At 43.7% G+C, this 26,515-nt stretch overlaps 2 protein-coding genes across 4 annotated transcripts in view; both read left to right on the top strand.

Moving 5' to 3' along the window:
• The window catches only part of LOC145898634 (transducin-like enhancer protein 4), a 31,562-nt gene extending 9,068 nt beyond the window's left edge, over nucleotides 1-22,494 (top strand). Inside the window, exons 5-18 of one of the 3 annotated variants that reach the window (XM_082987169.1) lie at nucleotides 7,234-7,296; nucleotides 7,637-7,678; nucleotides 7,987-8,362; nucleotides 9,026-9,057; nucleotides 17,089-17,199; nucleotides 17,290-17,420; nucleotides 17,937-18,123; nucleotides 18,378-18,525; nucleotides 18,801-19,044; nucleotides 19,331-19,721; nucleotides 19,822-19,949; nucleotides 20,451-20,645; nucleotides 20,978-21,158; nucleotides 21,455-22,494. In XM_082987169.1, the coding sequence (XP_082843295.1) occupies nucleotides 7,234-7,296; nucleotides 7,637-7,678; nucleotides 7,987-8,362; nucleotides 9,026-9,057; nucleotides 17,089-17,199; nucleotides 17,290-17,420; nucleotides 17,937-18,123; nucleotides 18,378-18,525; nucleotides 18,801-19,044; nucleotides 19,331-19,721; nucleotides 19,822-19,949; nucleotides 20,451-20,645; nucleotides 20,978-21,158; nucleotides 21,455-21,559 (2,334 nt within the window). In that variant the 3' untranslated portion in view covers nucleotides 21,560-22,494. Of the gene's footprint in view, nucleotides 1-7,233; nucleotides 7,297-7,636; nucleotides 7,712-7,986; nucleotides 8,363-9,025; nucleotides 9,058-17,088; nucleotides 17,200-17,289; nucleotides 17,421-17,936; nucleotides 18,124-18,377; nucleotides 18,526-18,800; nucleotides 19,045-19,330; nucleotides 19,722-19,821; nucleotides 19,950-20,450; nucleotides 20,646-20,977; nucleotides 21,159-21,454 lie in introns of all 3 variants that reach the window. The other 2 variants (XM_082987168.1, XM_082987167.1) reach the window with 2 other exon arrangements.
• Nucleotides 22,495-23,328: 834 nt separating this feature from the next.
• On the top strand, nucleotides 23,329-26,298 carry LOC145897254 (COP9 signalosome complex subunit 2-like). Its single transcript, XM_082985455.1, has 11 exons — nucleotides 23,329-23,469; nucleotides 23,590-23,703; nucleotides 23,788-23,919; nucleotides 24,155-24,275; nucleotides 24,402-24,520; nucleotides 24,616-24,790; nucleotides 24,939-25,012; nucleotides 25,078-25,235; nucleotides 25,463-25,643; nucleotides 25,720-25,778; nucleotides 25,968-26,298. Exons 1-11 carry the CDS (start codon nucleotides 23,422-23,424, stop codon nucleotides 26,113-26,115), a joined length of 1,329 nt encoding a protein of 442 aa, XP_082841581.1. The 5' UTR covers nucleotides 23,329-23,421; the 3' UTR covers nucleotides 26,116-26,298.
• Nucleotides 26,299-26,515: the final 217 nt, after the last annotated feature.

The following is a 26,515-nucleotide window of genomic DNA, read 5'->3' as shown; positions in this document are numbered from 1 at the left end:
GCGCGGGTGCACGTGTGTGGCAGACGAACATCGTTGCGGACCTACCGGTTAAGTTTTGGCGATCTTGTTCGTCGATCATTAAAATCGCCTTGGTTCGCTTTGTCTGTTGCACTTCATAACCGTAAATGTTTGTAAAGGCTAGTAGAACTCGCATTGGCGGTAACATTCCCGCAGAAACACTATATGTCAGTCGCTACAAGGATCATTTTGCTGCTTAGAAAAAAAATGTGCTGTCGAAAGTTATTGATGTCGTGTTTTTTTGTCTTGATGTGGATATTGCCGATAATTGTATTCTTTCCTCTTCATTGTTACTCAAAACGTGTATTCGATGAACACCCCGACGAACACGCTTGATGTGAGAAAGCGGCTCATTCAATTGATGAATCGTTACTCTTCAGTAATTACGGTTGTGAAAATTAAATGTCATCTAAAGCCCGAAATCCTTAACGCGCTGCTAAGTTAGGAACGCCGTGCATGAGCGTGACCTTCGTGCCGCGCGTACAGAGACCGGGTTGTGAAAACAGGAGAGGCCGCCCATTCAGCAACCAGTCGTATATTTGGCAAAACGAAAACCGGTGAAATCGCGGCAAGATTGTTGTCCTAGTGCTCGTCACGCGATCAATGAACCGTATGACGCGCGTCAGGCTTCGTTGGCCTTGATCGGCTTTTCGCCAGAACCCGACATGGTTCCATCCTCAACCGTGTCGTGTTGGCCATATCACAGGTCGGAGTGAAAGGCGGCACGTTGGCAAATTGGCACGAGAGCGCCCTTACTGCAGTGTAGCGTGTCATAGTTTTCAGCCGTGAACCAGCCGATGGAACAGATTTTTTTGGACACACGGTTTTGAGGGTGAAAGTCCTGCAATTCCCCGTGACACAGCACTGGAGTACCAAGTCAATACATGGCGAGACAACAGACTCAATTTCTTTACGAATTACAAAATATATAAAAACACATTACTTTTTCCCTACCATGAGTTTTCATCTTTATTATCTTTATTATATCTCGTCACTGAGTGTGGTCGAGCGTGTTGACCAATGGCTGCCAATCGCAACATATTATGGCCAGATGGGAAGCACGCCACTTTGTGTACTTACCGAACTGTTGGTGCATTAAAATCCACACGCCAGGTATTAGAGAACACCATCAGTTGACACCAACCGCAATCGAGGAGGAAACGCTCCTGTGAATTCTTTTCAATTGATCCGAATCCCGCCCGAACCCAAGGCCGCAATACAAACAACAAAAATTCAATTTGTATTTTACGTTTTCCGGTTTGGTCGCCTCGCGAGGAATAGTTTTGTCGTCCCGCCATTCACATTTACTCGCGTGTGTCCAACGTACCAATCCACGTGCGCGCCTGCCCTCGGAGAGATTTATGACGAAGCAGGACCAGATACCGGTGTGTTCTCTCTTACCACACCTGCTGTCAAGTAATGTTTGCCTTATCGCCTCATCCCCGACCAAGCGTGGTGTTTAGTGGATTTCGGTGTCGGTGAGTGTGTGGCGTTGTGAAAGGGCGACGATGGACAGCCGCTTTGACCTGAATTCATGTATGTCACTTGGCGGCTTTGTGGTTGGATGTTTTAATATTCGAAAATGTACGTCAACATTTTGCTTTGACAATTCGATGTCATTAGTGCTTAAAATGACATTGTTTGAATTACATTAACGTATGTTTGTTTATTTTTATTAATGATGAACATATCGGTCTTGCTATATACCAGCAAATTGCATTAAAATACTGCGTCCGGTGGTATGTTTCGGTTATCGCTGATCGTCCAATGTAAACTTGACTATTGTTTTGGCCGCAGCACCCCGGCATGAGTTTCATTTGAAGGCGCAACAACAATTCCTCCCTTAAAGCTCTCAGACCTAGCGGGCATCACGCACCCGTTCTTCCGCATTAATATTTGATGCAGTGCTCGCTGCAACGCGACAAATTCGTTTAGCGGCGGTTCAGATCCTTTTGGGAGGCAGTCGCCGTGTGTACGAACATGCCGCTGTGTGCCACCGCACTCGTCCGTTAAACGGCACAGGCCGTATGCCGAGGTGTCTACTGCGCCTAATTATGTATTTTCAGGGCCTCGAGGGACTTTCTAGACGCTCCCAAAGGGCATGGTTCGTGGTGTAAGAGGCTGTGGGCAATTTTACATTCATTGGCTTAGCGAAGTTGAACGCTGTTCGGACAGATGCATGATTGCGTGCGGACCTGATTACAATCCCTATCCATTAACGAATTGTCCTTACGTTGTTTGCGGTTGGAGGCAAATCGTTTTGTGTTTTTGGTTTTATCGTCGATCAAACTCTTGAATTGGTTGTGGCGGAGAGTGTTGAATGATTTTGAGGTAAATCCAAATTCTAACGACGAAACCTGTTTGAATTGTTTATTTACAGGTAACGTACAAAATATGATACTGGTGTTCTTGATACCAGACTGGTTTGCCATTCAGGCATGCAACGTCTTGTTTTTATTTGGCTGTGCTCAGTTATGTGTTCAGCGAAGTGCAATCGTGGCGCTTGGCTGTGCAATCGATAACTACAGTGGTGACTAACTCCCAAGAGCAACTACTTTGACCCCTCGTGACCTCTAACACTGCAGTGACGCGTGACATTTTCATCATTTATTTATCACCATCATGTCTTTTTTATTGGGAAAATGATGTGCGTATTTGCACAAATTGCTAACTGAGCTTCAAGTTCGTTTCGTACTAGGTTGTTATAGAAGGGAATTTCTTAATTATTTTTAATCTCTTTTAAACCAACGCGTGAAACAAAAGTAATGTGGAATTATATCAGGTTTGCCACCAGATTGTGGTTTTGAAATCTATGAAGGAATTCCTAATATTGAACTACTTACCTATCTCGTGTGTTTAAAACATGTGTGGTTGCGCAAAACTGTATCTTTCATTTGACCTATCAGTTCAAAACAACCAGCATCTAGCAAGTGCTTATTTGTAACGGTTGCAGTCGAAACACTGCATTGTGTTCATCTAGTCGCTGAGCCTGGTTTTACAAGCGTATAACAGCTCCATGGCCCAGACGATTGGGCAGATTTGCGTTGTAAGTCGCCGCTTGGCGTAAATGCTACAACGACCGTTTCGCCATCAAACGTGTTATCTGGTGAGGGCATCAAAGGGCTTCGCTCTGCACAGTTGGGCCGCCAAATCGGCTCACGGCCGCGGCTGAAAGCGCGCTACGGCGAACGGCTCGCCGCAGTGTTTGTGTTCACAACAGCGGGCAATTGCTCTTGCTCAGTGCTGGGTATGTTGCCGGCAACGCTGAAAATTGGAGCTACCGGGGCGGCGCAGGTTTTGTCCACAAACTAGCGCCGCTGTTTGGTACGATAACAGGCGGCCTCCCACTCTGGAATGTCCGCACCTCTAATGCATCTCGTATGTCGCTTTTTAGGCTTTCAGCAACGGCCCGACGGAGCGTCACGAGCAGTCGGTTATAAATAATCCCAAGTGGAAAGACACGCATATTAGGTTTCGGTGCCGTTGGTCTGTTTCTGATCGTGATTTTCTGTCGGGCGATCGGAAGTGTGGTTTTCTTGAGTAAGCGTCAATATTGCCATGTTCCACATCTCTGTTCGCCCTAATGCTCACTTTTCCACGAGACTTCCTTAATTTTAAGAAGTCGTCGATGAGTGGTGTCAATTTCATCCAGTTGCAGACGTACTAAATTTCACAACGTTCTCATTCATCTCTTAGCTTTATTTCATGCTGATACACCCGTACGGTTTCACGTGCAAGAAACAATATCACTACGACCCGGTCTATTACGGCATATATCTTTTTTAATATACCGTGTCACCTGGAATCGCTCCGCCAACCCACACTGGCACCTATTCATTGTTTTCACGCAATTAATTCCACAAACACCCAATCCCATCCGCTGAGCAAAACACACAAACGCAGACAATGCCGCAATTGGGATATTTCATTAGATGCGAGGTTCAAGAAAATTAAATGCAATCTCGATACTGACGAGTTAACAAGAACCCCTTGTCTTGGTCCAGCCGGTCGTCACTCCCCCGCGGACTGCGGTAGTCTCCCCTTCCCTTGTTTGCGCAAGCGTCCCGTCGTCGTTTGGCTGTTGATCCAGACTCCCGGAACTGTGTGCTCCCCACATACACGACCGCTTCAATTCAGCCCACCGAAAGCAAACACGCCCGGGACGTTTTTATGAAGGCCTTACGTCGCAGTTCTTAGAACGATGCGCATTGTAAACCACGTCAATATAATGCGCAGCGGGACTTTACGGTTGCCTAATGGCCTAATGACACCCCTTGCGGTGAGGCAAGTGTTTATGCACAAAATACCGGAGTCACTTCAATAGGTAAAGTCGGTGTTTTGGAAGAATTTGAATTTCTTTACGCCGGCGATGGATTTGAGTGCTTTCTTCCGCCACCAAGGTATTTTCCAATGCTTGGCTGCCATCAAAACACGTGGGAAGAAACTTTCACGAATCCGATCAAGTCGGGTACGCATGACTTGCCGGCGAAAGCCCGTTGTTTAAGGTCGGGTTGCCTGTGATTTACCTGCTTACAGTTCGGTCCTAAGCAAATCTCTTTGAACGAGGAATGGGGTTGGGTTACCTGCCCCACGCATTGTTGTACCAGCACACAGATACGCCCGCCATGCAATTACGTCTCATGCGAGACTTGAATCGACATCGACGGATGAGTCGACAACAAACCCGTCTTCTTGTGGGCAACGCTTGGGGGAAGGTACAGTAATACGTTATGTGGATTCACTTCACAGTAAACCCTAAAACGGCGGACTATATCTTAAACTTAGTCCAGAAGTAACGTGAAACTGATAAAAAATTGTATTATAAAGATGAAATGTATTTGTTCATAACGAGATACTGTACTGCTGGAGACACAAACAGCCTTGGCCAAAAAAACAATACTGCGACAGCCGCCCGCCTTTTCCCAGTCAATTTGTAACCCGACACCAACGGGAAACGTCCCTTACATTGGGCGGTCCCGCTCCCCACGATCGCAGGCTAGGAGAGACTGTTGTACGTGACGATGCTCCGGTTCCACTCTAACCGGCGACGCTTCGGTTAAGCCTAGGAGCCAGAAACCGCGCGCGTATCTGCGGCTGCACAATCTTCTGCAGAGATCTTGTACCGCGTTCATCGTTTCCCGGAACAAAAGCTCCGTTAAGGGCGAAATAACCGCAATACCCGCTGATATCCGTGATGTCTTGCACACAGCGTTCCTCGTTGTTGAGTTGTGGCCACCACTAATGTCTTTGGGAGGAGCGTTAACTGCCTGCCAGTACCTAAACAACATGACAGTTCATAATGGATTTTCACTTATTCGCGCACATTTAGCGTTCCAAATCCCTACCCTGGTATTTTCACACTATATGCAACTTTGTGTTAAATGTAAACGTGACTGTTTTGCAACGCACTTCGAAAGCCAAAATTTCCTTGGTATACTGGAAATGTTGTGTTTGTTTCCAGGAATGGTGTTTATGCCGAAAGTTTGGTTGTTACTTAATTTTTACAAATCATCGGGTCTGCAATGTTCCGATACATGCCGACGTGGTACTCATTGGCACGTAAACTTTGTCGCATCATAAACTATTTTGTTGGCGACGGTTCTCTCATATGATGTATTGGGGTATGAAAAAACAAAACAACTTCACAAATTTACAGTGTATAATGTTTATCATCCCCCATATCAACGGCCTTCCTTCAGTGGGAGACGACGGGTTCATGGAAACTCGAGATTCCGCCCACACGCCGCGAGCCCGCGACGCATGCAATTTCCATATTTGAGAAAAGTCTGCCTCTTTCTCGCCAGCCAAGTACACAAGATCTCCCATGTCACGGGACGATTAGCCTTGTCGACAGTGCGGGGCAAGGCCTTTGAAATCTCACGTTGCCGGGTCTTGTTCTTTGCCGCTAATTGCCTTGTTCCAGCGCTTAAAGCAGGCCTGTTTGACAAACTGGCGAGGCAGTTAGCGGTTTTCGTGGATGATTTGGGTTTGGGTTTTCGCGAAATACCACTAGAATATATTGCGATTATTTTGTTATCCTGCTCTATGTGGCAAAACTGTGCGGGTTTGTGCACAAACAAAACAAAACTGTAAAGGCATTTGTTATAGAATCCGTTTTTCTGGCAAGATACAAGATTGCGGAGGGAAAGGGGGGGAGTATTTATATATTAAAGTAAAAGGTATGTGCGGCTTTTCGTTACATAATGTATTTATGATAGGATTTTGTTGCCAATGAGAAATGCCTTCCTTTTTTTCAAAAATAGAAATGTGCAACGGGGGAAGTAATTGTCCCGCAGTTATGGATATCAAGGAAATATGTCGCACATTTCTATACATTCCGAAACCCGAGTGCAATTTTCCTGAATGGTTTCTCTGGAAAACTTAATGTTTATGACCACATTTTTCTCATTCGACTGGCGTTCATACTTCATACCTAAAGAGTGTGAGCGTGCGTCGACTCCCTTGGGAACGCCGTGTGGCGGCTGACCGCGACAAATTTCGATCCATCACGCTAACTCTGGCGGACAACATGATTACTTGTGTCATTCGGCAGTGGCAGTGCGGCTGGAAATTAAATCCCGGCCGTACGCGGAGGCACAGCTGCACCACGGGTTCGAGCTACGGTCGTGGAACGTTTTGGAGTGTTGGAAGTTGTTTAAGGTTTTGCGGCTGTTGATCTTCGCGGCTTTTGACTTGAATTTGCGGTCCTTTTTGTCGAAGATTTCGCATGCTGGCATGTTTCGAACAAACAAATTAGTGTTAACTGTTACTGTGCGCTAGAATTTCGTCGAAGCATTGCAAACGTAAACTGCGCTGTTTGCAATTTCAAGAATACGGTGCATGGTAAGCTACCAATAACACATAATCCTGCATTAAGACATTGTTCTTAGATGGGTTCAAAAACTTTTATATACTTATAGGTCGAATACACATATACTGTTCCATTCTTATCCATTTGCACTTTTGATCTCTACAAAAGCAGAAAATTGTTCCGCACCGAACATAGCAGTTCGTCTGCTCGGCTTAACACAAGCCACACTAGCACGAAGGTTTGGAACCCAACCCAGTTAAGCTGCGGCACCCTACCCGCTGACATGTAGAACAGCACTTGGCATTGACGTTCGCACGTGCTTTAGGCGCGTTGAAACGATTAGAGTTGATATTGCGAAATACAACGACCCTGTTGCTTACCGGCGGTATATCTTTATGTCGCAGACGGAAATTTCCAAACGCCTCGGCATCATCTGTGCACAGATCATTCCGCTTTTATCACAAGAGGTAAATAACCATCCACAGTATTCGGTAATGTTACTCCAATTGTGCATTTATTTGGGATAACAGGTATTTTGTGTAAGTTGTTACTTAATGCACCTGTCATGTCGTAGTTTGCTTTGGTGCAAATCTGGACGCCACCGAAACCAGTATTTTTTGGCATTTCCTATGTACTGCGATACAAATATGGGGTTTAAGCCAGCACTATTTTCCTGGTAAATTTCAGTATGTGTGTTACTCCTGGCAACGCGTGTTTCTTTTCTAAACTTGTAATTTATTGTATTTTGAGTGCCACGAAATGCCCACGATTGTTTAAATTGCAAAAGCAAATGTATCTTTTCTGCAGCACCAACAGCAAGTTGCCTCAGCTGTGGAAAGAGCAAAGCAGGTGACTATGCAAGAACTCAACCAGATTATAGGGGTAGGTTTTTTTCCATTTTTTTCGCCACCCCAGTGTAGCAAAAGGTAAAACAACATTTCCCATACATAATTACTCTCGAACCATGTTATTTTTCATTAGTAAAATTAATATTACGTATTTTCGCGGACTGAAACAATTAAATTGTATTAGAAAATTGCGGTAATGCTGCGTGACTGATGTGATACTATATAATACAAACCAGTATTATTTTAACTTCATATTGTTATTAGTTGCCGCCAACACAACTCAACTAACTTTCCGCGTCGTTTTTACAGCAACAGCTGCAGGTCCAGAACCTGATGGCCCATTCGGGTGGTGCCGGACCCTCCGCCCACCAACCAATGAGCGCCCATGCGGCGATGGCGGCAGCGTTCGCGACAGCAAACGGCATGGTGGCTCCTCCCCCACTACCTCCGCACTCCGGGCCAGGCTTCACAGCAAGCGGCCTTCCCGCCACCTCCACTAACGCAGCACTGGCTGCCGCCAACGCAAACCTGCTCGCCATGCAGCAGGGACTTCTGCCTCCCGCCCATCCGCTGCAGGTCTTCGGGGTGCGTGGGATCGCACCGACGAGTGCTTCCGCGTTAGTGGCGCCCACTAGCAGTAGCAAAGACGAGGGACGTCGCACCGGAGGCGAACATACCACACCAGGTGGGTAAACATACCACACCATACAAGACTGCTGTTATTTTGCTTTATACTGTGTGTGTTGTGGTAGGAATCGCCCTCGTGTTACAGGTTATCGGCGGGCGTTGTGTGGAGTAAGTGAAAACACCACGTGAAAGTAGGATGGTTTAGCTAGTTACGAAATCGAAGTACGACCCGTGCGCAATCAAAACTATATTTCAAACTTTGTGGCAGGGCTGATAAAGTTGTCCGTAATTTTGTAACGTCTGTTCACGCTTTACGACCTGATTCGCAGGCCAATAAAATAGTTATTTACGGAAATGCTATTCCCGTCAGTCCGCTCTTTGCATAAATTCTTCATGGGACACAATGCCCAGACCAAGGCGCTCCTGTCCTCCGGCTCCTGATTGCGTTACCAACGACCTAGAGTCGTCGTCAGCACCGAGCCAACCCTGAACATTACCGCGGAGGAAACGCCGCATCAATAATGCATGGCAGCGATTTGGCAATTCATTATTCATCCGTGGCCCGTCACCGCTCCTCTGCCCCGCGCCCGCGAACACATATTTAAAATCTAATTACGATCTCCATGTTTTTTTTGCTTCTTCGCGTCGAATTGGACTCAACTCTATCCTGCTGTTGTTGAACTGTGCCGCTTGGGATTTTTGTGCTCTCTATCGCTCACAGCGACGGACAGAGAACGGGCCGCAAGTCGGAGGGTAAGTTTGGAATTTTGCTGTTTTGTAATGTGTTAACGGCAAGCGGTCGGATCTTTACTTGACAGTCCAAACACGTTTGATCATATTCAGTAGTAGACTACATCCACTCGAACACTCGTTGAATTTTGGCGAACGAAACGGCTTTGATATGACATATGATGCTATTCCTTATGTAGCCATGCTAACATAGTTCGTACCGTACACTAAAAAGTATATCACTGCAGCAAATTACATATTGGCTTCTCGCCATACTGTTGTGTAGCTGAATTTCTCTAACTAAGCTCTATCCCGTGGGGATCAGACCTTCTTTCGTGCTAGAATGACCCAACATGCAATTCATAAGCCCACTTTTTTAATGATCTCAATTCTCCTACCAGTCGCCGTTTCATCGATAAGAATTATATTTTCGGATACTTGGGGTTCTTTGGGGGCCGGTTAATGTACAAGACTGAAGGACAAATCTCCCAGTTCTTCCCCCATTAACCCCTTTTCCTTCATCCTGGATAAATTATTCCAAATCGATCGGACAGCGCCTGTTCCCGTTACAGCTGAATTCTGGACGTTAATTAAAGAGACAAAAACCCGTGAAATCCATGGAGTTGTGCGTCCCCTTTTCCTTGCTTAAAAAAAGTTATTTTAACAGAAACGTAACGTAATTAAGTCCTATTTTTCGTGTTGCCTATAAAACATTAATGAAGCCATATATACCTTGTGTAGGTGGTTCAAACAATCTTTGTGAGGTGTAAACGAAATTTGAAAATATTTCACCTATTGAGTAGTTTCATGTCAACCAATCACAGGGCAAGGTCAAAATGTGTAAATACTGCCGGGTTTTATTGACACATTTTCAATTTACAACTAATATTCCGAAACAAAACACTGGATATCGATACCCGTTAGCATTGCGAGCATCTGCTGCTCACGTAAGCAGCACTTAACTCCGTACATGAAACCTGGATCCCGCCGAGTTGTAATTCCATACCGCGGCGGTTTAAGGGCATATAACGTTTGATATATGAATCTGGGCAATAACACATCGACTCGCTCCTGTTCTCTTCCGATATCTCACAGTGACGAACTCTTTCAAGTGGTGCCAGTACGAAGCCTCGTGGGACTCCACGGTAATGCAATCTGTCGCCTTAACTCGCGATCGCGTTCGATTTTATTCCCTCTGCATCGCGGGGCCGATTCAGAGAGTTAATCTGATCACTGCGCGGGGAATTGGCCTCTTTCCTGTGGCGCTGTTCGTTCTTCCGCGCCCATGGGAACGCCGAGAAACCATACTGTCGATAGGTTGTTGTTTGGTATCAAGATATGAGCAAGATATATAGCGATTGTTGGGTTTGATTGGGGTATAGACGTACATTGTGGTTTTTTCTTACTGCGCATTTAAAGTATATAAACAATGCGTTCTCATTTTAGTCGATGGTTATAAGTTTGAAAACACTTTTAAGGATTGTTTTAGACAATTTACTGTTTTATGGTGGACTTTGCCAAAATATCTTGCTTTGGAAACGTTTGCCGAACGTTAATGATAAGGTCCATATGTTACCTGCGATCGCACAACCTATCGAACCATCCTGGGCACTGATGGTGAAAATATTGCCGATATTTGACAATTTTCTTTTCGAACAAACCTGTTCCTGTGCTGTTCCCAGTAGTTTCCATCTCAATTCACACCCATAAAGCGTTGAATATTTAATGAGATCAGACAGAAGTTCAGGTTAACATGCTATGAAAATAATTAAAGCTCGGTTGGATACAAGTGTGAGCCTGTATAGGTTCGTTGTTCCAAAATCAAAGCCGTTTTGTATCCATCTTACATTATAATGTATATACAGCATATTTATCAAAAGCATGCCGCTATACGTGACTGTGCATGCGTCTCAGGGGACCCAGGTAACTTATGGCTGTTTGATGTACAATCAACTGTTTGAAGCTCATGCCGAAGTGGTGGAAATCGATATCGGGTTGTCATGTATGTACAGCTGCACGCACACGTAGCATGCATAATGTGCACATACCAGTACCACCCGACCCGCCCCAGTTAATTATTCATAGGTAGTGGATCGTCCTAAACCCAAGAGCGGCCAATTTAAGTCACATGTTAGGCTTATTGCGTTGGTTCGATTGGAAACGAAGGAATGACAGGAGATACCATCGGGTTTGGCGCAACTTGCGAAAATCACACTTTGTGCACTGCGGTTACGCTTGTACGAAAACGATGCAAAGTATATAAATTTGCCAACCCACATCAACAAGTCGTTGTATTCCAACACCAAATGATTTTTTAAACATAGTTAAGAAAAATATGAAAATTGTAAAGTCATTTCATTATAGTTTTAATAAATGCCGACGACACTTAATCGTATGGCCGAGATCTTTTAATGCCCCAGGATTTATTGTTGCTTCGACAAAGCAGCAGGCGATGGCACGCCATGTGATCGACCTCAACCAATCACGACCAGACTTGGCGCTAATAACCCGCAGCTTTCCTCGGTCTTTCGTTGTGCCATCGCCGCGCTCCTAATATAATCACGATTGAAAACGGCGCCCGACACAAGTCCCCTGTTGACCGTGCTTGAGCATGAATTATTTAGCTTGGTCGCTTATAATGGCAAATATGGGGACGCGCAGGCTGTCCCTGGTCCCTTATTGGCTCGTGAATTATTAAGCGTCTCCTCCGTGCTAAGTGACGGATTATTCTGTGTTCGCCCTGCAAATTGCCAGCGCGTCGAGCGCTTTTATTCAATTTTAACACAACACGCAAGGGTTTGAAACGCCCACGCTCTTTTCTGCCCCCTGACGGTTGTTGTGTGGGTTTCGCCATTTTTAAATGTGATTAGAATAACGTTGTCCAGCGTGTCGCCGGAAAAAAACAAATGCGCAGCTTTCCTATTTAAAAATAGGAGTATTTTCACCGAATTCCACAGTAAAAGTCAAAAATGAAACCTCTGAACATGTCAACCCTGCGCCATTCTCTCCTTTCCCAACATCCCCAACACGGCAGATTGGCGAGGCATACAAATCACATTTAAGCTAAGATTCGCCCCGAGCATGAGAGTCCCGGACAAATATTTGCACTCCTGTGCTTGACAGTCTGGTAAAGATCGCCATGCTGTCCATATAGTTGTGTTTGCAGCCCACGTTTGTTGAGGGAGCGACATCATCGTCGCTGTTTAAACATACTGAGTCCCATTGTGCATGGGAAGGCACACAGCCGGCCGATAGGAATTCGTCCGTTCTCTTTCAACAGTGTGCTGTTCATGAACTGTTATGACGCAATGCCAACTTATTGCTCTAATGCCTGTCGTGGCTGATGGAATATAATTGAAATGCTCGTTGAGTTAGGACAGCGCGCTCGCGTGTTTTTGAATTAACTCAATGCTTGATGACATTTTTGTGTATTGGTCAAAGGCGCGGCGCTTCACCCGGAAGTTTTTGTTGGTGTGCAATTAAAATGCGCGTAAAAGTCGTAAACACTTGTTTAGGACTGGGAACATTCTGCAAATCCCCGCAAGAGGTAAAATGCTTGAAGTGAAAGTAATTCGTCATCGTTATGTGTAGTTTGACGTAGCCCAACAGATTGCGCGGGGTCGGAGAACTTTTTACATGTTTACTGAGAATCCCCACACGACCTAACATCCACATAACTTTGACTTCCTCGTAAATCCGTTGTGATTCCTTTCATTCCAGACGACTTGCGCTTATTTATTTGTTTTGCCCCGTCCTCCTGAATTTCTGCTTATGTGCGAGTTTACGTGACCCATCGATTTTGCTGCAGAACATTCCCGCTTTTTTTGTCCTCGCTAATGGCCATCTTCAGTGCACTTCGATTAATCGTTCGCAAGCAACTGAAAATTTGGCTCGAAAACCCCGTTAAATCGTGACGAATTTGACGTCTGTGCGCGCAAGAATGTGGTTTGAATCGAAGAGCTGCGATTGGTCAAAATTTTCTCACGTGACTCTCAGTTGCTGTATTTTGGCAATTGCACTCGGCCACCTTTCTATTGTAAGGCGTTAAGGTTTCAACGCGCAGAAATTTATAAAAAGTATTACGCTATAATGCGATTTAACGTTCATTACTAAACGCTGGAACAGAGGAATGCTAAAAAACAATTTAAAATTCAACCTATTTTAAGGTGCGAATTCCCGATGCGAAGCTCGTGTTCAGCAAATAGAATCAGCCTGAACATCTGGCGGGGGTGCGGGAGCAATTAGCCGCTCCCCGTGTCGTGCGGTCGACTGCAGCGCGTAAACACGCCTTCCAGTGATCCCATTGGGACGCTGGCTGCGATTCGAGCCATGTTTGGTGCTTGCTTGACGTGTCTGTGGTTTGGGGATCGTTTGCGCTTGAACGGTTAGCGCCCGCCAACGGATTTCCCTCATCACTCATCGCTCGCACTTTGAAACGAGGCTGGTGATCCTTAAACTGATTTTCGGTCTTACGCGCTTGTGGTTTAGTTCGTAGTGGGATCCATGTTTACAATTCGCAAAAAAAGTGTTTGTTTTAGAATGCATAAACTTGTGTGCAAAGACTGGTGAAAAAGTCCCTTCACCAGGCACTCTGCTTCACGCTTGTTCCAAACATGCAGCTCGTCGTGGGAACGCGATCGAACTCTTCCCAACAAATCGATGACAGTAGCCCGCAGCAATGCGCGCTGTGGCCAAGACCGTCATCGCAACCTCTCAAGCTATCTTCAACCAGCTCCTATACGAGTACTCTGAGTCACTTAGGGTGGCGACGAAAACAGGCGCACTGAAATCAAACCCAACGCATTCACAGCACCCCGGGCAGCGCATTTGGGGATGTCGTTATTGGATTATGGAGCCATGTTGTAGTCCTAATTCAATTTCGCCGGGCGTTTGTCGGCACTTCGTTGATTACGCAGACGCTGGCGGCTCCCGGGAGCCCGGCTGACGCGAGCGGAGTTTTGATTGTTTTCGCGCTCTATCGGGATTTGCTTACGTCCCAGCGCGCTGTAAGGCCAATGATCAGCGTGCCTAATGACCACGGCAAAAGCGGTCAATCGAGAACATGCCATATTGTACGGTCAAAGTCGGTCTCTCTGGCTTAAATTTTCGGAGGAATCGGTTGATCTATTTTGTAATTTCAATTGCGGAATCGTATTACATTGATTAGCCTTTGCGACAATAACTAATATATACGTGTGATGAAAATTGTTTAATATACTGAGGGCATGAACCCAAGTCGTGTTATGAAATGTATAAGAAAGCGCCTATTATATAGCGATACTTTTTTGTCATTAACTTTACCGTGTGGTATTTACTCATGAGATCCTCCACCACTTTTAGCCCTTCATGGATGAACATCAGATCCTGTCAGATTTATGTGATAATTTCGCAACGGTAATGCGCGGTGTACGACATGTTGTCGCGGTCGTCTAGATAAACTTTTTTTAAAGGGCTTGGACACGATGCGAAGGCCACCCACCGTTCTCAGAGCCACAATTGTGCGGTGGCAAGACAGTTTTGCGCACCTGTACTTCGAAATCCAACGCCGTGTTTTCGGTTTTGCGGCAAATACGAGACGCAACAATTGAGGGTCAACCGGTACGCAGTTGAAATTGGTCTCTGCCACACGCTGTTTGTGGTTGCAGTTCTACAGGATTGCATGTTTTCACTTAACGCATAGTTCGTTTAACATGTGTTATCCAACCGACACCGTGCAGGAACGTGCGTGTAAACCACATTGCGAAAATCGTGTGTAAACCATGATGACGAAACACTCGCTATACAGGTGCGATATGTGTGTTCGACTCACATGTCATTCATTATCTTCGTTACTTCCCATATATCGTACCCAAGTCGATCTGTGACCAATATTTTCCGACGCAATTTGTTTATTAACTATCGCATACAAATGGCAATCTGTACCGATCAAACTCAAGCATTGAAGAGTGCGGTTGCCCTCTCAAGTGACCACTTTGTGTCGAGTGATTCAGCAATATGCCTCCCACGCACAACAAGCCGCCGATCTCACCTTCACACGATTCCGCCGCAAGCCGATTGCTTTCACGGATTTCCTATTAAGGCCGGAAAGCCGACAAGTGTGCTCCGTAGCGACACTGTGCGGTGAAGCGAGGCGGGCGCACGGCGTGAAAAAATTCCCACTGGACTTAATTGTTATTTTTGATTGATGTTGCCCGCGGCTTGTTTCAAGAGGAGATTAATGTGTTTTGAAATGCGTCTTCGCAACTTGAAACACGCTTTTCATTATATGACTGTGGCCTTTCGGAAACTGAAAATAAAGGTCGTGCGCAGACAAGCCCAAGAATAAATTTAATTGGGTTTGGTGACCAGACTGGAAAATCCGATTTGGTCGATTGTTTAGGAGTTGAAATATCTTCAAATGCATTTTTTCAAATTCAGTTTAACCGAAAAAAATTCTGGAAAACAGTAAACAATGTCATTCATTGTATTGAGCGATGCAACACTCCGTACGCAATTTATTCATTAAAAAGGGTAATGTGACCAGTTCCTGCAACATGGAGCAAATGCGCAGCAGATTTTGTATCTTTCTGATGAAACGGACTAAATTCTGCACCCACACTCTTGGCATCATTTGATTCCAACAGTTTTTGATGAGCACGCCCACGTTTCCGCTAAACAAACGAACCCGTCAAATCCAAACAATGGATCAACCACCGACGCAAGCCGTAGTTTCAATTCCGAACTCTTCAGCTCTACTTCCCGCAGAGCCAACCCCCTTTGTGACGTCACAATCTCTCAAGGGCGCCTATCGAACCCGACCCTGTGAGTCCCATTCTGTGCATGTTGAGCGCCACTTGACGAGAGGTTTATAGTTACCGTTGACGAGAGACGGACGCTTGAGGGGTCAAATGCTTTCGTTTGATATTCGACCGTCGCATCAATTGCTTGGAATTTGCCGCATTTAATTGCAACGGCAAAAGTCCGAAAATTGCTGCACTTGCGACTCTCGTAGTTGGTATAAGTGGTCGTGTCTTTGCGATGGCAATTACGGCCTGACTTAAAACGTTGGGTTGAGTGCGCGTTGACGCAGCGTGGCAAAATCACTTCTGTTTTCATCTTCGTTTACTTGGCGGCCTTCATTTGTATTGTAAAATTACAACGAAATGACATGTTTGTGCCCAATCAGCTGCGTTCTATTTCATGTAAAACACTATAGTGTCATTACGTTAGAACATGCCTCTTTTAAAAGGTTTAAAGTTGCTCTCCATTGCGCTTTATAAATCTCATAGGTATCCTAATTTGTACGTTTTGTTTACGGAGTAAACGCCGCAACTGTGTCCACAACTATACTGAAAAGTTTTTTTTATTTGCGTAACCTTCATCTAATTACTTGCTGTACCTGTGGTGAAAAGATGGACGTATCAGATAGTGTCAACTGTGTACACTTTTTGTGTGTGCGGCTAAACGAAATGCCCACTTAACAATCTGAACACCCCCGCACTCGAAGCACTTTAGCAGTTACCGAAAAATGTCGCAATGCTATTTCCGGATCCTGACACTCAAGACTCTCGAGATATCCATAACATTATGCAATCGTGAGGGGCGTAAGCTTAACGTCGAACCTCACCATTTACCCAACTGCCAATCCGCATAATCTGTTTTGACAGCCTTCAATTGCGCTCTCGCAGCAGCCTCAAGTCCGTACTGCGGGCCGTGCGACGGTCGCTGGAGTGCTCTTTTAGTGTGGTTGATTGACTGGTGTGCTTCTGTACTTGAATGTCGATTGTTTTTGACATGACATGCTAAGTTTAGGGGACAAGGGTGAAGTCACGAGACGGTTGGGGTAATAAAGCGACTGCGTGAAAAGGCACAGACCACGAGAAAATTTATCAAATCTAATCGATTTGTTTCACATTATAAGGCCTAAAATACGGTGAATTTGTTTGATGTGGGTTTGACAATATGTAAAAATGAATTATCCTGTTAATAAAACAAAAACCAGCAGTATATATTATTCCTTTGAATTTATACTGGTTTCGATGAACTGATGAATACCTTCCTGTCCTTTCTGTGCAGAGCTCGCCCAGTGGCGTGACGTCATCAGAAAAGCACCGCCTTTCGGACCAGGGAAGTTCGAGTCCCAGCCTCAAGCGACGAAAACCCGACGGAGAAAAGAACACTAAAGTGGTGAGTCAAGTGACCCCACAATAAAATATTTAACAACCTCGCATCATCCCGCTTAAATCTGTGCTGAAAATCGTGTTTTGCTTTTGACAGGAGGGTAGCGATCAGAGCGACACCAACGTGGTGGTCGACGACGACATCTCGCCGGATGAGACCAATGCGAAGCTACGAGCAAAATCACCTCCGAAAAGATCCCGCGAATTGGCGCAATCCGAAGAGAGACGGTAAGAGTTTATGTGTTGAGCAATTTGTAAATAAAAAATAATTTGATTTATCATCCGAAATTAGTGTTGGGTCGAAATGCGTCCTAAGCGCCTGTGTACCTGCCTGGCTAAGCTTTCGCCATACAAATAAAGCGGAACTTTGATGCCCAGAATGGACATAAGTTACGTCAAACTTGCATACGTGCTTCAGGTTTTGAAATTTCGATAGAAAGAGTATTTTTTCAGAACCGTCAATTAATGGTCCTAATAGATCGACATCATAATAAACCAAGAGCAGTAAAGTGTTTGGTTAATATGCGAACGGATGATTTCTGCTAACATAATGTTTCACAGTTTAAATCTCACAACTTATCCCCTTCAAACCCCGCTTACCACAAGTTGTGTAACAGCACCAATGCCTTGTCATGCGTTTGTCGGTGCGTTTCTGTTATTCGTCAACACTCGCAAGCGCGACACCCTATTCACAACCGACCACTTCCAACTTGTACCGAACGCGCTGCTGTGTTTCATCATCAGGTCACCCCGCGAAAATGTCGTATCTTCCAGCACGCAGCCGAACAACAACCGAAGTGGCGACAGTTCGAGCAGCACTCCCAACCCGACCGTGGGCAACGGACCAATCAATTCAAACTACGGCGCTCCGGTGAAGAAGGAAGCGTCATCGACCACCACAAGCGCAAGGAACAAGGAACCAACTTCTTCTGTAAGATTACCAGGCGGCGTGACATGCAAGGCTTTAAATTAACTGTTGGTAAAATCTCAAACGTGAATGATTAAACCGAAGAATGAATTCATATAGTTAAAATGGCACTGATATAACAGTCTGTAAGTACTGGAATTGTATTTATCATTTTTTGATGTTTTTTTATTATCTTCAATACTTAGAAAACTGTCATTAACGCCCCAATAAGCAGATAATGACATAGCATATACGTCATCTCTGTTGTTTCGTCACAGAGTGAGAAGTCGGGCAGCCCGCGGTCCAAGACCTCTGCGAGCCCAACGTCATCGGCGCAAAACAATAACGGATCGCGTCACCGTTCAGTAAGTCCCAGAACTTCGGCTCAATCCATTCTGCTCAGTCGTAGAACGTCCGAAGAAATTAGTAAGTTTTGCATACTTTTATTGATACGTGTTAGTTATATGTCTGACCGGGATGAAAATGTCATAACCACTGCCATATTACTGTAGTGGCAAAGAATGTGCTTGAAAAACCCAGACCTGCTAATTGTCACTGACCACACGCAGTTTAAGCAAAAACACAATAAACGGTTGTTTTTTATTGTGAAAGTGCTTCTTTTGCCATTATTGTTCTCGAGTTTACCTTTTCTGTTTTACTGACTTTCGGCGGATTATGTTAACAAGTAATCCCTTTTTCAGCTCATCCACTGCGACCACCAGTTTCGTTCGGAATCCCCTTTCCGGGATTTCCCGCACCCGTCCCCATTCATGGGCCACAGATCGACGGAGAGCATCCTGCTCTGATTAACATTCGAACGCGCACCCACCCTGCCGCCTACCCTGGCGCCGTTCTGGCCCAGCGCGCCCACGGTCCAGGTGTCGGATACGATCTGCACGGTCACATGAGAGGAGCTTTACCCGTTCTGACAGGAAACGGAAAAGAGTGGGTTTTTTTCATTCGTGATTTTTGTTTTCGGCTTGGTGATTATTGTGGGTGCATTGGGTGTAAAATGCTTTAAACACAAACTGTGCCGTGGTTGGTCATCAAAACTGTCTTCAAATGCATAAGATCGCATAAAAGTACAATTTTCTAAGTTTGCTGACTAGCCAACAATGATGCAAACAGCAATGTGTGACCGAAACCATTATTATAACGAGAAACATCAATGTACCCGACGACTTTTTAACGTAACTCGTATGCACTTCTTATGAGTTCTTTTGATCGTTAGAACCTATTCCTACCACGTGAGTGCCGAGGGCCAGCCACCCCAGCCGGTCCAGTTCCCTCCTGACGCCCTCATCGGCCCAGGAATTCCGCGGGCCGCGCGCCCCATCCTCAGCCTCCAGCACGGCGAGGTTGTGTGCGCGGTGACTGTGAGCAACCCAACCCGGCATGTTTACACTGGAGGCAAAGGCTGCGTCAAGATCTGGGACATGAACGTTGCCAATGGCGTGTCTTCACCCGTTGTCAAGCAGACGCCGGTGTCGCAACTCGACTGTCTGCAGCGCGACAGCTACATAAGGTCGTGCAAACTTCTACCGGATCGCCGGACTCTTCTTGTTGGCGGCGAAGCGAGCAAGCTTTCCATTTGGGACTTGGCCGGGGCTCCTCGCATTAAGGTTCGTTGAAAAATCGAATAGGTATTTCATTTTTATTTTTTAGTTTATTGGGTAAATTGCTTTTATCCTAACAACTAAGGTTTACTTTACTGCGTTTCAGGCCGAACTGTCGTGTTCCGCACCAGCATGTTATGCTCTGGCCACAAGCCCCGATTCAAAGCTTTGCTTCAGTTGTTGCAGTGATGGCAACATCGCAGTGTGGGATCTTCACAATCAAACCATCGTCAGGTATGACTTTTTCCGAGCCTACACGAGAAAATCAACAATAAATGTACCTGTAAATTTTCTCGGTGCACAATAGGGATAATAGTTTCATTTTCCATTTTGGCGTGAACTTACATAGTCATCAGTACCGAGACCTGGTTCGTCACATTAAACATGTCACTATCAAGTTTATTTTAACCAGTTTATATATTGTTAGCATTGCAAAACAATCTAAGAACAATGTCCCTTGAAATTATCCGCTTCCAAAATACCTCGGAGTTTCTATGTGAGAACACAAGCCGTGAAAAAGACGCCATACTACGAGTCATAGTGATTGCTACAACGAGTCACGTTAACTCATTGCAGATATAATATTGAATGAAATGTTTTGTGCATTTGTTGTCACCGTATGTATGTATCTCATCCTAATTCAATATCCCTTTAAAGCTTATTCAGTCGTTGCTTCAATTTGCCAATAAAACACAATGCAGCTGGCCTTATAGCTAATCAATCAGTATTTTACAGACAATTCCAGGGTCACACAGACGGTGCCAGTTGCGTGGACATATCTCCTGACGGCACAAAATTGTGGACGGGAGGCCTCGACAACACCGTGCGATCGTGGAATCTGACTGCTGGCAAACAGCTTGACCAACATGACTTCAGCTCACAGATATTCTCACTTGGATACTGTCCCACCGGTGATTGGCTGGCAGTGGGGTGAGTGTCCTGCAAACAGTTCTGCAAATTTTATGACCGACTCGGCTGGCCACAGTCCCTAGAAGTAACAGAAATATCATTATTTATTTCTATTTTCTATTGTTTCATGCAAGAAGCGTGTGAATGGTATTGTTATTCACTATATTTGCTATACGTAAACAAGTAGCGACTGCATGGCGCCAGTGGTTTTTCGGTAACGATACTTTGTTTTTAGGCAAAAAGTTTTTTGTAGCGTAAATTCCAATATAAAACTGATATTCTTTGTAAAAGCTTTTTTAATTGAAATTTAATTGTACGCGGAGTACTGAGTTTAGCAATCCTGTGTTGTTTAGAATGGAGAACAGTACGATTGAAGTACTTCACGATAGCAAGCCGGACAAATACCAACTTCACCTGCATGAGAGCTGCGTTCTCTCACTCAAGTTCGCCCACTGTGGCAAATGGTTCGTCAGCACTGGCAAGGACAATATGCTCAATTCGTGGCGAACCCCGTACGGCGCGAGCATCTTCCAGGTAATGGATCTTTAGTTTTCATCGTGGTTGACATGTTTTAAATCAATGTGCGGATAACATGCTGTATTGTATATTCCTAGGGATAGGGCACTCTCTTTGAAACAATTTTGAATTCTTGTAACTTTGTTCTGAAACTTTGGAATGTAAAGGGTAAAATGCTGTAATGTTTATGTCAATGCTTTCATAAAAAAAAAACATATTTACATTTTTGTGACAATTATTTCCAAACCAATAGTGTGTGGAAAAAATATTTTCATGGAATAGAATGTGTATATTTACCATCTATCTGTGCTCAGACGAAAGAGTCTTCGTCGGTTCTAAGCTGCGACATATCAGCTGACGACAAGTACATCGTCACAGGCTCCGGCGACAAAAAGGCCACTCTCTATGAAGTCGTATGATCGCCGTCACGCTTCGCCGCTTTTCACGCTTTATCGATCGCCACCGATCTTCTGTTTTTTAGTAGATTTTTTTATCGTAATTCTCGCTGCTGATTTGCACAAACGCCTGGTTTAGGTGACTTCCATGTATATGAGGGAGAATTTCTAACCGATAGTGTGCTTATCGGCCATCCATGCCATTGCAATTACTCAACAAAATCGCCCCATTTAATCAGCCGCGTTCGTTTGTTCACAATTGGAAGCAATACGCCGTCGTTTACTTCACCCGTACTTCCAGGTGTTGGACCTGCTTGTTTGTTTATTTATTTCTCGCTAGCTGCGGACGCGACAAAAAAGTCTTTTTGAGGCCGTTTGCTTGTTATGTGCGGACCGCTTTGCACTGAACAGTTCCAAATACTGTGCTTTATCGCGTGTTTTTGTGTATGTCGCCCACCACCTGACCGATTCGACTTTGCCTTTTTGATAAAAACTATGTTGAAAATGCGACCATCTTTGCAAAGCGGTCGTGGGCGAATTTGCTGCGATTTTTGGTTACCAAATTCACGTGCCTCTCTTTTGTCTCGAGCCCGCTTCGATAATAACCTTCAAATTGCCGGCAATGGAGCATGACAAAAATCAACTTTAACTGTGGCGTCAGTCGCAAAACGTTTCTTCCAGTTCTTCACAGCGGGGCGATACTTGTACATAAATTATTTGTTTCGTTAATTTTCTTTTTCTTTTCGGTTGTTACGGTGAATATTTCGTTCCACATGTCTTCAGGCCCCCGAAATGTGTAGCTGTCGCTTTATGACGTCATGGTATAATATTACGTCATTGATTCGGCCGGCGTTACCCTGTCTGGACCGTCTTCGTTTCCACCGTGTATTGATATATAGGTACTGCATCTAGTGCGTTGTAGTGATCGTCGTACGTTGTTCGTATCAGCAATAAAACAAGCGTCTAGCATGATGGCATGGTGTGTGAAGCACAGGTTCAGTGTATGAGCGGTATAGCCAATAATCTTTTCAGTGAGCTGCAGACAAGGTCATTTTATTGACCGAATAGGCCATCAGTGCACAACTTTGGCTACAACAATCTTGTCAACTAAATTACCAAGCAAGTGGTACGCTACGTCAAACGTTTCTTTGGTGACAATAATTGATTTGTGAAACGAATGCATGGCATAGTACTTCATGATATGTGCAACATTTTAAGATGGGGCGTTCATAACTGTACAACAAACACAACCCGTTTATAATATTTTTTGCCATATTATAAAAAGATCCTCTTTGTATTTCGCAATGATTAATTCATATTGTTAAACCCTCCATTTTACTGACATAATGAGCAACCAAATACAGGACTTTCTCAAAAGTATAATTAGCAACAGTAATTAACCTTAAAACGTAAGCCATCAGGATGGTCCCCAAACATGTTTGTATGTCGCTTTTATTATCACAGCTATCCTGTAAACTTAGTGCAAACTAACCCGGGGGTTTGGGGTTCTGTAGATTGGTCAATATCCGACCAGGGTACCCGGATCCGGTTCTGCACATCTTCTGAAAAAAACAAGGCACCAAAATGAGGTACAAACAAACGTCCAACGTCCGAACAGGGGATCAGAAGCTAAAGCGTTCAATGACATAACACGTTATTAATTTGATGTTTTACTATGATTGCAATAACAGACCAAGCGGTGATTTTTTGCGGAAATTTACAGTCCAGCAAGCGACATGGAAGTCGTACCTTGAAATATAAGTATGATTTCTATACATGTACGAAAATACAGCATTTGTATTTGTGAAATTTTTTGGATATAGTGTTTGGGCTTCGCGCCTCAGGAGTTGCTGAAGATGTTTTAATTATTAAACAAAAGCATCAAAATGGATGACGGAGATTTTATGTGTGACAGCGATGTGGATTATGACCTGGCAAGTACCGAGAATTTGACGATATAACTAAGTTATAATAAATAAACCTAAAATGAACCACGCAACACATTAAAAAATAATGCATGCAAAATTAAATCTTTTTTTATTCTTTAAACGCAGGAGTACTCAGAAGATGACAATTCTGAGCCCGATGTGGATCTTGAAAATCAGTATTACAACTCTAAGGCACTGAAGGAAGAGGACACAAGACTCGCCTTGGAAAGCTTTCAAAGGGTAAATGAGCGCTGTGATATTATGCAAATACTGAAAGATAATTTTCATTTTGCCACTGCAATCCTTTAATCTTGAAATTGATAGGTTTTGGAGTTGGAGGAAGATAAGGGTGAATGGGGATTCAAGGCATTAAAACAAATGACAAAAATTAATTTTAAACTGGGAAATCATAATGAGATGATGTCGAGATACAAACATTTGTTGACGTACATAAAGGTATAGTTCGAAACAATGCTGTTTCAAACCTTTTTTTACAAAATATATGATGAATGTTGCATAAAATTTAACTGAAAAGCGACAAAGTTGTAACATTTCTGACTAAACCATATGCACTAAAGTTCATTGTAATGCAAGAAAGCATATATATTTGCATAGTTTATATGTAAACTTGCAAAAATGTGCACAATGTGGTGAAACTTTTTCATGATGTAAAAAGTTAGGTTATTTGCAGAGTGCAGTCACAAGAAATTATTCTGAGAAATCCATCAACTCAATACTGGATTACATCTCCACATCAAAACAGATGGACCTCCTTCAGCACTTCTATGAAACCACCCTGGAAGCTTTAAAAGGTGATACTTAATTTTCTGTTGAAGGAAATTTGAATGCATCATGATTTTAAATTGTAATACATTTGACAATGTGTTTGGTGCCAAAAACTATTTTTATTGGTTAATATTTTAGCATTTTGTTTCTAGATGCAAAGAATGACAGATTGTGGTTCAAGACAAATACTAAACTTGGCAAGTTGTATTTTGACAGAAGAGAATTTAATAAACTGGCAAAAATTCTCCGCCAGCTACATCAGTCATGTCAGGTACTAATAAAACTTCTCCAGAAATAAAAAATGGTTTTGTGATCCTATGCCACCACTAAATTTCCCCATTTTTGGGAAATTTATTTATATTGTAGACTCAAGATGGTGGCGATGACATGAAAAAGGGAACACAGCTACTGGAGGTTTATGCCCTTGAAATACAAATGTATACAGTTCAAAAGAATAACAAGAAACTGAAGCATGTGTATGAGCAGTCCCTGCATATTAAATCAGCTATTCCCCATCCTTTCACAATGGGTGTTATTCGAGGTTTGACTACTATAAACATGCAACTTGGTGTATCAATGATAATTAATTAGTTCTCTACATATGTTTAGTTACATTTCATACCTTGGAAATTTTTTGCAAGGTAGCCAAGTGATTTTGGTCTGCCAAAGTCAAACTACATATTTTTTAGAATGTGGTGGAAAAATGCATTTGCGAGAAGGTGAATATGACAAGGCACACACTGACTTCTTTGAGGCATTTAAGGTGGGTAAATTAGCCCTGATTAAAGATTTGATAATTGTGTTTTTTTTTGCTTGTTTTTTTTATAGAACTATGATGAATCGGGAAGTCCACGACGCACAACATGCTTAAAGTATTTGGTGCTTGCCAACATGCTAATGAAGTCAGACATAAACCCATTTGACTCACAGGAGGCAAAACCTTACAAGAATGACCCTGACATATTAGCAATGACCAATTTGGTCAGGTATGTATGGAATGTTTTTAATAAGAGAGTTATTGTCATACACCTTATTAAAAGTTTCAAATTTTATTTGAATGATTTAGTTCTTAAAAAGACTGTTTTGTCGACTAGTTCATGGGCCCAAATTGTCAACTGCTGCTTTGGCTAGGTGATGTGGTATTGCAAATTGTTGACTAATCTGTGCTGTCATGACAACAAATGTTTGTTAAATAATTTCTTTTGCTTTTTAGTGCGTATCAAAACAACGACATTGCCGAGTTTGAATCGATTCTGGCTGCGAACCGCACCAACATCATGCAGGACCCGTTCATTCGGGAACACATCGAAGATCTATTGCGAAACGTCCGCACGCAAGTTCTCTGCAAACTCATCACCCCTTACACGCAAATCCGAATTCCTTTCATATCAAAAGTACGCGTAGTTGTATATGCGGCTGCACTCTTACTCACGAATGTTATAGTGAATTTTATGAACGTTTTCTATTTAGGAACTGAACATTGACTCGGAAGAAGTGGAAAATCTCCTCGTTTCGTGCATATTAGACGGGTATTTATTCTATACTATTGTTGCTCACACAAAATTTGAATACAGTTAAAAATTGGAAAGTTTCTTACCATTTTTTGTTATAAGCTGATAGGCTACCAGAAAAATGCGATAACCCATCATATGACTTGATTGCTGTGGTAACATGATATGCGATCACCCAAATCATCGTGTGTGAACTCCTTTCTACAGGACTATAAAAGGACGCATCAACCAAATAGAACAGGTTTTGGTGATTGACCAGCAGAATGCTGCAAGAGCTTCGCGGTACAGTGCCCTCGACCATTGGACGGAACAACTTTCATCTCTTCATCAAGTTGTCGCCAACCGATTGTTTTAAGTTCATTTTAGCCGTCGATCACGCTTTTCTTGCGGCAATAGTAAGTTTGGTAAGTGGGGAAGGATGGAAGTCTGAACATGCACTTACCAATGCTCGGCTGCGTTGTCGCTTGTCTTTCACATTTCGTTGTGTTTCGTTCTATGTCATTTTGTCAACGAATAAAACTGTCTGTGAAATTAAGACAATAGCCAGGAACTTTGAAGACAATAGCCAGGAACAGCGATCACTGGAGTTATGGAAAGTATGATTTTTACCTTCGGATAATCTTCTCTCATTTTACACGCACATGAACAATAAACGTGACACATAAAACGGCATGGACACAAAAAAAAACGAGAAGGGTTATCGAGTCAGGCGCCTATTCAACATTACAGTATTTGGGAATATATTCGTTTACAAT

Source organism: Ascidia mentula, chromosome 4, assembly GCF_947561715.1.
Source record: "Ascidia mentula chromosome 4, kaAscMent1.1, whole genome shotgun sequence".
Lineage (NCBI taxonomy): Eukaryota > Metazoa > Chordata > Ascidiacea > Phlebobranchia > Ascidiidae > Ascidia > Ascidia mentula.
This window is presented reverse-complemented; position numbering and strand designations above follow the sequence as displayed.

Bases quoted from the DNA above. Each gene is read 5' to 3' on its own strand.
- LOC145897254 (XM_082985455.1), top strand. From the start codon at position 23,422: ATGGATGACGGAGATTTTATGTGTGACAGCGATGTGGATTATGACCTG. The intron at 24,276-24,401 runs GTGATACTTAAT...TTTTGTTTCTAG, and splicing joins CACCCTGGAAGCTTTAAAAG to ATGCAAAGAATGACAGATTG. The intron at 25,013-25,077 runs GTGGGTAAATTA...TTTTTTTTATAG, and splicing joins ACTTCTTTGAGGCATTTAAG to AACTATGATGAATCGGGAAG.